Source organism: Bubalus bubalis, chromosome 5 (genome assembly GCF_019923935.1).
Source record: "Bubalus bubalis isolate 160015118507 breed Murrah chromosome 5, NDDB_SH_1, whole genome shotgun sequence".
Lineage (NCBI taxonomy): Eukaryota > Metazoa > Chordata > Mammalia > Artiodactyla > Bovidae > Bubalus > Bubalus bubalis.
This window is the reverse complement of record NC_059161.1, coordinates 61,164,449-61,177,504: the sequence shown is the minus strand read 5'-3', so window position 1 is coordinate 61,177,504 and position 13,056 is coordinate 61,164,449. Positions and strand designations below refer to the sequence as shown.

General features: G+C 41.9%; 1 protein-coding gene across 15 annotated transcripts in view; it reads right to left on the bottom strand.

The window, feature by feature from the left end:
• The window catches only part of ESRRG (estrogen related receptor gamma), a 693,861-nt gene that overhangs the window by 194,857 nt on the left and 485,948 nt on the right, over window positions 1-13,056 (bottom strand). For 11 of the 15 annotated variants that reach the window (XM_044943185.2, XM_044943193.2, XM_044943188.2 and 8 more), the window contains one exon: window positions 1,802-2,217. In XM_044943185.2, the coding sequence (XP_044799120.1) occupies window positions 1,802-2,217 (416 nt within the window). Of the gene's footprint in view, window positions 1-1,801; window positions 2,218-2,555; window positions 2,576-3,214; window positions 3,644-3,777; window positions 3,929-13,056 lie in introns of those variants that run through there. The other 4 variants (XM_044943183.2, XM_044943196.2, XM_044943194.2 and 1 more) reach the window with 4 other exon arrangements.

Below are 13,056 nucleotides of genomic sequence, written 5' to 3'. Positions count from 1 at the left end.
TGTGGTTCCCAAACTCTGAGCATCAGAATCACCTGGAGGGCTTGGCAAAGCACATATTGCTGGGTCTACCCCCAGGGATGCTGATGGAGGTAATCTGGGATGCAGGATGGGAATAATCTGCCTTTCTAACAAATTCCCCAATGATGCTGATACTCCTGAATCAGAGTTCACACTTTAGAAGCACTGTTACAGAACACAGCACAGTACAGGGCAGTGGTTCTTAACCTCAGTTTTACCTGAAGCATTAACTAGGAAGCTTTCAAAACCCTCACTTGCCCTGGCTACACCCAAAGCCAATTAATTCCGAATTTGGGGGTACGAGCCCAGATATCAATATTTTTTTACATCTCCGGGTGAGTCCAGTGAGCCCACAAGGTTGAGAACCACTGATACCTGGGAAGACACACTTGTATCCATAACTAATTAAGAAAATAACATTTTGGGTTTGGTTTTGTTTTAGCCACACCACAAGGCTTGTGGGCTCTTGGTTTCCCCACCAGGGATTAACCTGGGCCCTTAGCAGTGAAAGCAGGGAGGCCTTAACCATTAGACCACCAGGGAATCCCCAAAAGATACATCTTGTAAATCACTGAGCAGAACAGAATCACTGGTGCGCTAGAGGCACTCAATAAACAAAGATTCTTTCCTTCCTCTGTTTTCTTAAAAGTGTATCACAAAGAATATAGAAAGATGAAATGTAGTTTTCTGTAAGGATATATATCTATAGCTTTGAAAAGGAGTTGAGTTTTGTCTTTGTGGATTCCTAAAGGTCACATACAAATTTCAACCATAGTTTCTACATTTTTGTGTGGGAAATAATACTGCTATTTGTAAATCTGGAGACCTATACAGTTTTGATATGTCATACATGTTGGACACATATTTTATAATTCAGTATAGTTTGGTAAGTTTTTTATATAAACTCATTAAAAAGGTAGGGGAAGTGTGTCTATGCACAGGAAAAGCAGGCAGGCCATAGAAAATTAAATTTGTCTCCAGAGGTGATTCTCAAAGTGTAGTCCCTGGACCAACAATAGCAGCATCATCTAAAAATCTGTTAGAAATATAAATTCTCACATTCCTACTCAAGACAGAGCTAATGAATCAGAAGCTCTGGGAGTGGGTGATCTGCATTTTCACAAGACCTCCAGGTGAGTGTGATGCATACTCTAGTTTGAAAATCACTGGTCCGAAATATTTATTATTTTAGCTCTAAGAAGAACAGAAGAGGTAAAAACACCATTTATCCAGGGCATAGATAGGGCTTCCCTGGTGGCTCAGCAGTGAAGAATTCGCCTCCAAGGCAGGAGACAGCCTGCAATGCCTATGACCTGGGTTGGATCCCTGGGTCAGAAAGAACCTCTGGAGAAGGAAATGGCAATTCACTCCAGTATTCCTGCCTGGGAAATCCCATGGATAGATGGGGTTGCCAGCACTGGACACAACCCTGCAACTAAACTACCACCACCACCATCCTGTACACATCAGTTCAGTTGCTATCTAGACACCCCAGTGCTCTAATAATAGCTGTGTTCTTTTAAACTCCACCCAAAGCTTATTATCATTCCATCCCTGGAGCTTGACAGTAAAGGTGGAATTGATAGGGAGCAAATGGAGGGGCGGAGTCTATTCTACAAATCCTCCACTATCAATTTTAATCTATTTCTATTTTGTAAGCAAGATAGAATTAAGATGGTAAAACGAGATCAACTAGGACAAGAACCAGGAAAACCAACTAACCAACCATCATATGAGTGGGAAGAGTGGGTATTGCCAGGTGGGTATCAAGACCCTCACTCACCTTGAATCGTCCTCTTGAAGAACGCCTTGCAGGCTTCACAGGATGCTACCCCATAGTGGTACCCAGACGCGATGTCGCCACACACTAAACACAGTCTCTTGGGCATCGAGTTGAGCATGTATTCACACTTGGTCTGGGGATCTTCAACAATGGTGCTGGAGCAGTCGTCATACAGTTTCCGGACAGGCCCACTACCTCCTAGGATAGGAGCAGAAGGGTAGAGAGGCGGCGAGTCAAGTCCGTTCTGATGGCCATTCATGGTTGAACTGTAGCTCCCACTGGCGTCCGAAGAGCCACCTGGGCTGTGGTGGTTGACGCTGTCCGTCAGGGAGGCCGGGCTGGAGGGTTCCGTCTTGATGAAGGACGAACAGCTGGAATCAATGTGTCGATCTTTGTTTGACATTCTGCAGAGAAGCCTGAGGTGGAGGGAGATATAAACAGGAGGAGAAAGAGAAGGAGAGAGTGTCAAACACAGAGACCAAAAGAGGTAGACAAAGAGGAGGTGAAAAAACAAGAGGAAATGGAAGGGAAGATTGAAGGAAGAAAAAAAAAAAAAAGACAAGAATTCATATGTTAAAGACTTGGCTCCTTGAGAGTGCAGCCTAAGAGCTGGGGACTACACATCATTCGCTAGTCAATATCTCTTGTTCTACAACAAGGTAATCAGCATAAGGGCGTGACAGGGTTACATCAAAGTGCCCAGACAGACCATAAACAAAAGCTCTAAGGGATCCATTTCCTTTCATTTTAATACCTTTCTCTTGGAGAAGCACTGTCAATATCTAAATCAACTCTCTAGATTCTAAATTTATCCACGGAAGAAGAGTAATTTGTAAGGTCTGTATCATTTCTAAAATTACATTTATCCTCACTCTACTTTTCTCTTCCATTTTAGGATGTTGCCATCATTGTATTATGAGCAGAACCCAACTTTTATTGTCAAGACCAGATGATTCCTCAGCTCTGTAATTACTGATTGTCAGCATGCTCCATAAGCATAACCGTGTCTTTTATTGATCTAAGACACATAGGGAATATATCCTCACTCACTTTGCCTCTTTATTTAAATTGCTCTATTTCCTAGACATTTAGCGATATAGAAAGATTTCAAAGATAAAATTCTCGCCAATATTTAAGGATTATTTCCTCAAGCCCACAAAACAGGGAAATGATTACCAGCATCGATTAATAAATATGTACCTGTGTTTACGAGTGTATGTGTTTGCGTGTGTGATCTACCACCGTCAACAACAAGAATCACTAAAAGCCATTTGAGCCTTCAGTCTACCAGTGAATCCATAAATCTGATACTCTATACTCAGGAAGGTAAGGATGTATCAGATTTTGTCCTGAAAAAATAAGACTTGTGGTGGTCTCTTTTTCTCCCCTGCCTTTGCTCTTTTAACATCATACCTCCTAAAAGGAAATATGATGAAGCATCTAATCTGACGAACTCTCTCTCTTATTTAGAAGAAACGGTCCATCCCTCTTACTTTGTCGGCCCCATAAGTGATTAAATTTCTGAAGAGGTAATTAGATGAAAAGACGTAATTGGTCCTATTTTCTTTCCGGTTAGCCACAGTGCAAAACCCCTTTTAGCAAAGTCTCTTAGAACCTTCTGAGAGCCCACTAGAGGAAGAAGAGGTGACAGCTGAGAAAGAGACTAAGATAATTGCTTCCCAGTGGAAAGCTGATTTATGGGAATCCCACAGGGTAATGGTCATTCACTGGAATTTGGGGGAGTATGTCACGGGATAACCGAAAGGATGCAATTATCTCTTTCCCTATAAATCTAATGATATTTTATCACTGCACAAATTTCATGCTCTCCTCTGGGCACCCCCCTCCCCAAATCCCCCCGCTGTTCTGTTACTTTCAAACCAAGAAAAATATGGTTCTTTCCTATCAGGGAATGTTCACTGAAGGTTCCAAGAATGGAATCTCAAGTGCCTCTAGAGCCAGAATGTGCCTCCTACCTAGTAGATTTCCCACCTGAAGTTCTGTGCTGCTTTCTCAAGGAAAGCAAGCTTAGGATGTGAAGAAAACAAACAGGAAGGAGAAATCCACAAAAACACCTTCTTGCTTTCACCCACCCACTCATGTTGTCCTTTCCTGGAGAAGGAACGAAAGGAAAAATAACCCCCTTGCCAGCCTGAACCAGGCTTCTGCTCCCTCCCACCTCGGCTGCCTCGTCCCCGTCACTGTTAATGAGTGTTGTAATTAATAGATCGCTCTCCTTGTCTCCTGGCTTGCACCCTGGGCTAAGCACTTTTCCTCAAGTCAACGTTTGAAAGAAAGCGGGTCGGCACTGACTTACAGCAGCCCTGCAAATTCCTTTTAATTTAAAGCACTTACCCCACCACTTCACTTATTACCTTATAATTACTGGACTGCTCGCACATACATTATGATCTTAGACTAGAGTTAGAAGTTATTAGGGTACTAAAACACGGTTGCTCCCCTTTCCTCTCTCTGGCACTGAATTTCTCACAGTGATGACAATTAACTCTTTCGCCATCTGCCCGTGAGGCACCATTTTTTATTCTTTTTTTTTTCTTTTTTCCTGAGGACAGTTGCTTTGAACTGCTTAATCATAAAACAGATTACGCTTTCTCCAGGTCCTCTTCTCTCTTTTTTTGATTGTTCAATTTTATACCAATTTCCTTTCCTTTGAGCTTTTTTCTCATGGACTTCTAAATGAAGAGCAGAACTCTTCATTGAGGAACAAGGGCAGGAATCAGCCTCCTCTTCATGGAAGTGTTATTTGCAAAGTCACCAAATGTTTATGGGTCAAATGCATGTTGTTAATAAGGTCTTTGAAAAATTGGGTATCTCCAGCCAGCCGTTTCCTGGAAAAATCTCAGTCCCTAACTTTGCAATTATCTGGATGGAAGCAAGAAAATTCACAAAGTTCATGCAGTCGGGGAAGCCTTGGGACAGGTGCAATCTCTCTTCCTACACAAGTCTGGCCACCGCAGCTGCAAATGAAAGTGAACAAGCTGGATTTGTGCTGTAGGCTTTACAGGTTTCTTTTCAGACGTGAACCGCTTCCTTCATGAACACTTTCTGCCCAGTGGAAATAATAATAGAGCTGCCATTTATCAAGAGCTTACTAGGCACCAGGCACTGACCTAAGTACTTTACAAATATTTTCTCATTTAATCCCGAAAGTGGTCTTGTGAGGGAGGGATGACTCTTTAGGACACAGACCCTCAGACATGACACAATTTCCTGAAAGTCATACAGTTTGGAAGTGGAAAAATCAAAGATTTGAACTCAGGGCTGACTCCAAAGTCCAGTGCAGAAATGTCTTCAAGCCAACAGAGAGTCTTTCAAGGTGTTTGCTGACTTTTTAAAACAGCCAAGCAAGCAAAGGTAGAGATGGCACGCACAGAGGGTCTACGACATTCACGCTCACCCATGAGTGCAAAGGTGGCTGAAGGAACCACCACCACCCTGGCGACAGGGCTGCCCTGTTGAGTCACCCTCCCCAGAGTTTGGAGTGACACCAAAACCGAAGCTGAAAGAACACAGTTGTCTCCTAATTACTACTTAGCTCATTACACTGAACATTTCCTAGACACCATTCATTATACCCTAAAACTACTGTGGCTCTTAATTCTCTCCCTCTCTGTCTCTGAAATTCTACAGCTCTATTATTCAAGCCTGAAATATTCACAACTATCTATAAATTCAATTGTCAGCTGGTGGGTTTTATTCTAGACTTCACTTCAATCTAAAATTAGAGGCACTAAAATTCACATTAACTCTAAGAGGAATGTAGTGAATAAGACTTTATTTCAAAAGAACACCTTTTTGTCAGAAAGCACCATTTTCAAGATGATGGCTTTATCTGGAGCCAAAGAGAATAAGCCCGATTCCACATTGTGCTGTTAACGCAGAAATTTTAGGTCACATTGGATTAATAAAAATCTAAATTTAGTTAAGAATTATGAATAGAAATAACATGTGTTGGAAAATGTGGGAAATATTTATTTTAAAGCCTACGTAGAGTTGCTTTTATTATTTCAAGGGAAGTGATGGGAGGCACAAGGGAAAAAGAGAAGTAACTTTCTCAAAATCTTTTCTGAGTGTACACCCTGAGAATAAACTGGAGAGAGAAATAACCATGTCAAGAATAACATTTAGTTTCTGTATAAGAAACAAAATTTGAGGCTATAACAGCCTTCTAGAAGCCAGGGACATTGTAGCGCTTTAGAAAGCATTTTCAACACAGTCTGAGATACAGTCTTCAGTATTCTGTGCAAATCCTAGATATGTTCTACCATATATTCGATATTGTTGTTGTTCAGCTGTTAAGTCGTGTCTGACTCTTCTGCGACCCCATGGGCTGTAGCCCACCAGGCTCCTCTGTCCATGGGATTTCCCAGGCAAGAATACTGGAATAGGTTGCCATTTCCTTCTCCAGGGGATCTTCCCAGAACAGGGATTGAAATCAAGTCTCCTGCATTGGCAGGCAGATAGATTCTTTACCACTGAGCCATCAGGAAAGCCCTTATATTCTATATATGTTCTACTATATACTATATATATATTTATATATAAAGTCTGATGATCATGCTTCTACATAGGAACTTTTTAACTTCTTATTTTATATTGGAGTATCGTCAATTAACAGTGTTGTGATAGTTTCGGATGGACAGCAAAGGGTCTCAGCCATACATACATATATATGTATCTATTCTCTTCCAACTGTCCCTCCCATCCAGGCTGCCACACAACACTGAGCACAGTTCCCTGTATTATATACTAGGTCCTTGTTGGTTATCCATTTTAAATGAGTGTACCTGTCTGTCCCAAAGTCCCTAACTATCTCTCCCCACCATCCTTCCCCCCTGGCAACTGTAAGTTCTCTAGGTCAGTGAATCTGTTTTCTGTTTTGTAAATAACATAGGAACTTCGTGCCCAGCCTTGCCTAAGGGGCAGCAAGAGTAAAATTTACCTTTGGTGTTAGATACTAGTCATCAAGCAAATAAAGCTTCCTGGTTGCTGGCCTATATAAACATGTAATTTTAGAAAGTTAATTAGTGGTGTGTATAGGCGTGCATGTAAAAGGAGAAAGTGAGTTAAAAAAAAAAAAGATCAGTTAAAGTTGCTGTTGTAGGGGAAAACCAGATAATCTGTATTTAATATCCCATATATATTGTAATTACTCTTCCCTGGTGGCTCAGATGGTAAAGCGTCTGTCTACAATGTGAGAGACCTGGGTTCGATCCCTGGGTTGGGAAGATTCCCTGGAGAAGGAAATGGCAACCCACTCCAGTACTCTTGCCTTGAAAATCCCATGGACGGAGGAGCTTGGTGCAGGCCACTATCCATGGGGTCGTAAAGAGTCGGGCACGACTGAGCGACTTCACTTTCACTTCACTTATATTATAATTATCAAGCTTGATTTGAGAGATGCTACCTAGACCCAGGTAAATGTGTGACAGTGAGTGAGTGCTGTGACTTTGTGGGCAATGTATAAGCGTGCAGCACGGTCTGGATTTCCCAGAAGGGACTTAAGCCTATGTTCCCTAGGCTTATATATTATTATATATTATTAACCCTTTCACCAAAATAGAAGCTCTTAACAAGTAGCAGCCTTTCATATTTTGAATTTTATACCAAACTCGAGTTCTTTGCTGTTTTATTTCCCTCCTCAAATATGGTGCATCAATGCAACACACGTGTACAGGTCTTCTTTGACTTTCCTGATTGTAAAATGAAGGCAAGATTTTTTTTTAACTTTTATCATACCTATTTCAGTGACAGACACCTTAATAGCTAAATAGATGACAACTATTTTTATTTGCTTCCTTGTCATCCTTAAGGGCCCCAAAATACCCATCATCATTATGGATTCCAAACATTTTATCAATATATCTCCCTAATTTTTATGTATTAACAATGAAGCCAGCAAACCTGCAAGTTTACAAATAAGAAGAGAGAGAGAAGAAGACAGAACCTGTGACTTTCCTGCGGGTTCAGTGGTTAAAGAATCCACTTCTAATGCAGGGGGCATGGGTTCGACCCTGATCAGGGACCAAATACCTACCTGCTGTGTGGGGTGGCCAAAAAAATCCTTAATTCTCTCACTGAGTCAGGGTTGAAAAGCAAGGTGCTCCAGTCCTATCACTCATCACTTACCTATTCAAAATGGGAACAAATCTCTAAGAACTGGTCAATTTTCTACCAGCTGAAATCACCCGATTGAATATTTCAGTATTTTTCTTTCAAAAAATAAGAAGCTTTTATTAGCCTATAGGTTTAGGGTTTTGCTTTTATGCATTCAGAAGAAAACCTCCAAGACTAAGGCTGCAGACCCCAGAGGCCCAGGCTTCAAAGCCCGTAACCCCAGCAGCTCCCTGGCAGTCTGAGTTACAACTTCAAGCACGCCACTTTACAATGAGCTTTTTTTTTCCCCTCCCTGCTTCAATTAATTGCACTCTCCTAAAGTGGCAAAATGTGAATCACTTAGTAACAAAATGGGCACCAGCTGCTATTGTCAGAGAATGATGATGCTGAAGAAAGAGAAAGCAACGGAATGAAGTGTCATGTCAGAAATCAACGGTGCAACGTGTGATTTGAGAAAACATGACTACTTTACAGAGACAGGGTGTCATTATGGCATCACAGTAATACGCTGCTTTGACAACTGCTGGGTCTAACATATCATCATTGCATTAAGGTACACTGGCTTAGTTGGGGAAAGAAGACAGAGGATTTTTTCTTTTAATAAGAAATATCTCCAGGTCTGCCTGGTTAACCCAACAGAAGGAGATCATTAATTGTAAAGAAAGAACTGTACATCATGATTCACATGCTCAGAAAGATTAAAACGTGCGCATGTACGCACGCACACACACACAGATATCATTTTAGGTCTTCTTTAATAAACGCTGAGGTCCATCTAACGCAAGAAACGTCTGCCTAAGAGAATGACAAGGATGCAGTGGCCAGTTCTTGATTGTTTGAACAAGTAACTTGCGCATTTAGTCTAAAAGATTCTGTGCAAGTAATACCAGTATGAAATGGCCAAGGTAAAAACCTTTTCAAGTTCCAGAACAGCAATGTCACGTCACTCTCCAACTGTCCTATTTTGATTTCGCCCCAGTGCAATTTTATTTTTCTCCTATTCAGCTGGTCACTGAAATTAAATTTTACAATGGTTAAATAAATAAAAGATTCTTTGCAATTTACTCTGTCAAGAACAACAGTAACCAAACAGCTCCTCACAAAGCTGGTGCTTGAGTCGCTGGCAGATATAGCTAAGCTGTATGGGAACCAGGGGCTAGCTCCTTCAAATGACAAATCAGAGTTTCTATCTAAGCTGAACCCTTTGCCAATTCTATCAAAGGCTTTACCAAGCAAAAAAATTTAGGACAAAAAAGGAGACCTGCAACTCATTTCTGGTGAGTTGTTGAAAGGAACACACCCAGGAATGTAACTTTGTGTGTGAGTGTGTGTGTGGGTGTTCAATCGCTCAGTCATGTCCGACTCTTTGAGACCCCTTGGACTGCAGCCCGCCAGGCTCCTCTGCCCATGGAATTTCTCAGGCAAGAATACGGGAGTGGGTTGCCATTTCCTCCTCCAGGGGATCTTCCCGACCCAGGGATCGGACCCACATCTCCTGAATCTCCTGCATTGCAGGTGGATTCTTTACTGCTGAGCCATCAGGGAAGCCCTGATATAACTTCATACCTAGGGCTGAACCATGACCAGGAAGGACTTCGTTGAAACTCTGCTTTTAGGACTGCAGAGTTATCTTTTCTTATCCAATTTTCCTCTGAAACTAGGTCTGTCAACTATCCTGGTATAGTCACTGAAATGCCACATACTAGGACTCCCTCCATCCCAGACAAACCAGGATGGTTGGCCATCCAATTGAAGGTAGAGACACACCTATAAAACCCTGTGCCTCTCCTTCTGCGATTGTACCTAAAATGAAGGGAAACAGATTATATTCCTTTTCAGTAAAGAGAAATGCGGTAGTAACACTGCTGCTGCTGCTGCTAAGTAGCTTTACTCATGTCCGACTCTGCGCGACCCCATAGATGGCAGCCCACCAGGCTCCCCTGTCCCTGGGATTCTCAAGGCAAGAGTGGGTTGCCATTTCCTTCTCCAATGCAGCAAAGTGAAAAGCGAAAGTGAAGTCGCTCAGTCGTCCCCGACTCTTAGCGACCCCATGGACTGCAGCCTACCAGGCTCTTCCATCCATGGGACTTTGGGGTGTTCTAAAGTGGAAGGAAGTGTAAAGGAAGTGCCAGCATCCCTATCTTACTACGCCATACCAGCCAGACCCATCACCATGTACTACTTTGGACGTAGGAAATACCAACTGCTTCCATTTGTATTGCCAGGTGATTTCTGATGCTTCCTGGTTGATAAACTTTATTAATGGGAAAAGAAACGGGTCTGTGGTATCACAGTATGTTGCTCATTATGGCTGTTGACAGTTTCTGTATTTAAGGATTCGATCTGATGCAGAGGTGCTTAGTAGTGTAATTCATCCTTAGCTTGTTTTCCTGGACCTATTTCAATCTGGGGGTGAGCATCCCTCGTTTATAGCTCTAAATACAGTAAGTGAGCTACTGGCAAATCAATAAAAACTGTTAAATGCATAATAATGCAGGGTAATTGCATACATGATGTTTTGCATTATTAACTGTCTGAGCTTTTCTTTAATATAATGGGCACTCATGTAATATAGAGCAGCTTTAAGTCTATAAAATATACACAGTTTATACGAACCGTGATTCTGCTTAAAACTCTGGCTAATCACCTACATCGGCTTTGAAGGAAGACTTCTCCTCCACTGCCAAGTCCAAATCAATTCTTATGACATTACTTTATAACTAACATGATATTTAACTGATGATGGCTATTAGCTATTATACAGATTGCCTTCAAGGACTGAACAGTAGGGGGAAAATACCACTTAGTTTAAACAAACTTCTGCCATGTAATCAATATTATTGAGGCAAATTAAGTGTCTTAACAAGTGTGTATATTTGCCCTAATGCAGCTTAATTAACTATATCCTCACCACTGCCCAAGTCCTGGTCACCTATGGATGTCAGAAGACAAGAAATGTCTAGTCAGAAACTCAGATGCATAACAGATGCAAAACAGGCATTTTTATCTCCAGTCTCTAAGAAGACTTCTTTCTTTACACACGTTATTCTCCTGGGACCCAAAGTCACAGGACAGGAGGGCTTTAGAATTGTGTACCCTATGTCTTGATGTAGGAAATTCCCAAGTGCTGACCAGACTGCTATCCCCAGGCTAGAGTGAAACAGCCCTGGGCAAAAGGTGGGGACCACTACCAGAAAAAAAAACAAAAAACCCTAAGATAAATCATCAAAATGAAGCTTAGGATATATGCTGAATGTAACATTTATTCGGTCTTAGAGATTTACTACGCCATGAGCAGACCTCCTCTGCAGTAAGCTTTCTAGAGAAAGGAAATCGTCTCCTCCTTCTACAAATCTCTGGTCTTTCAAACAGAAATATGGATCAATAAAGTTTGCTTGTGTTCAGACAATTCCGTTTTCAAGCAGTCAAGGAGTACACTGAAGAGAAAAAGCGGACACAGCAGTAGGGGGTACTGACAACTAAATGAAGACCGTCTCACAGCATCTCGCTAGAGAAGAAATAAACAGACTTTGAACTCATAGAAAGTCTATGCACTGATCTTTACAAATTACAATCGAATATAGATGCTTTACACACACACACTGCACTGATGGAGTTCACAAATCAAATCCAGGTCAATGAGAGCGCTCAGGCTGTCTGAATCTCCCTTTCTTATTCTCTTTGCTACACTGGAACAGGAAATAAGAATGCTATCCGGAGTTGATGTAAGGATACTGAGATCATAGTATTGATGTCACCCTTTACTCATTAAGAAAATGTTTTGCAAAAGCGATTACAATGACCAATAAGCCAGCTGCCTCCATAGAGATAGACCAGTTCCTTTGGAGTGGAACTCGGCAACATCCCCGGAAACCAGGTGAATCACAGAAGCAAGAAAGCCTAGGTGCTGAGAAGGAATCCTTGTTGAAATAAACGTTGCTTCGCGTTTACAGGAACATTTCTGTCTTAGAGGGAGAGTCACGGTAGCACCGCAGATAGTAAACCACATCTCTTCCTATTGGACAGCAGTTAAACTATATTTATACTTTTAATTTAATAGCTTAGTCTGCAGTAGTTAACATCTGGATGCAAAAGCAGCTGGTTTGGGGTGATGTATGAGAGCAGAGGTTACCATGATGTTCTGTTGGTATCAGGTGCTGTTCAGCTGAAGTAGGAGAGTGGGGGGAGGGGTCGGAGAGGGGAAATCAGCTAATTATTAATCCTAAGACTCTTTCCTCTGTATTCTTTTTTTTAATAAAAGCATGTCATTGAGCTAGCTGCCTGAAGAGAAGATGAAGCTTAAAGACCCAAGCCACTATTTGCAGGCAAGGAAAAATAACATAGATACACACATACATTCATTTCAAGCCATAGAAATGACGAAGGATTTGTTCTATAGCAGAATGGATTTTGTAAAAGGGATTATGCAGCAGTGAGACACCATCGAGCGAAGCCAATGGAAGCCACCAAGGGGCCAGGATTTCAGATCTGAAGGGCTCAGTGGTGGTTTGTCAAAGACCCAAAGACAAACATGCAGAGAAAAATTTCTAAAATCTTCTCAGTTCTGGAAAACTGATTCAAAAATGTAGGCCACCAGAGTTCCCACACTCGGTCTGTTTCTCTCTTTTCTCAGGAAACCCTGCCTTCTTACAGGGCTGGAGGGAGGAGGTGTGTGCCTCCAGGTGGGGACCTGGGGCTGAGTGACCTAAGGCAGGCCGCGAAGGCATGCTGATGCTCTATCTTCGTTCTTCCTTGTCGGATGGGAGGATGTGCTGAAGTGCTTTCTAAAATAACTCCTGCCCTTTAAAACGTATACATATATACATATACGTTTTACTCAAATAAAAGCCACACTGGCTTGTGACTCGGATGAGACCTGAGAGCAAGGGCTACTGCATGAAAGCGCACTTCCCAAACTTCTGTTTCCTTGACTGCTACTGCACTCAGCCACTGTTGAGGATCAGGGCAGTGCGTGCATGTGCTGTGTGTGTGTGTGTGTGTGTGTGTGTGTGTGTGTGTGCTGTAGGAGAAAGAAAAAGTACTCCAACAACTTGCAGTGGTTGTGTGTGTGTGTGCGTGTGTGTGTGCGTGTGTGTGTGTGTTGTAGGAGAAAGAAA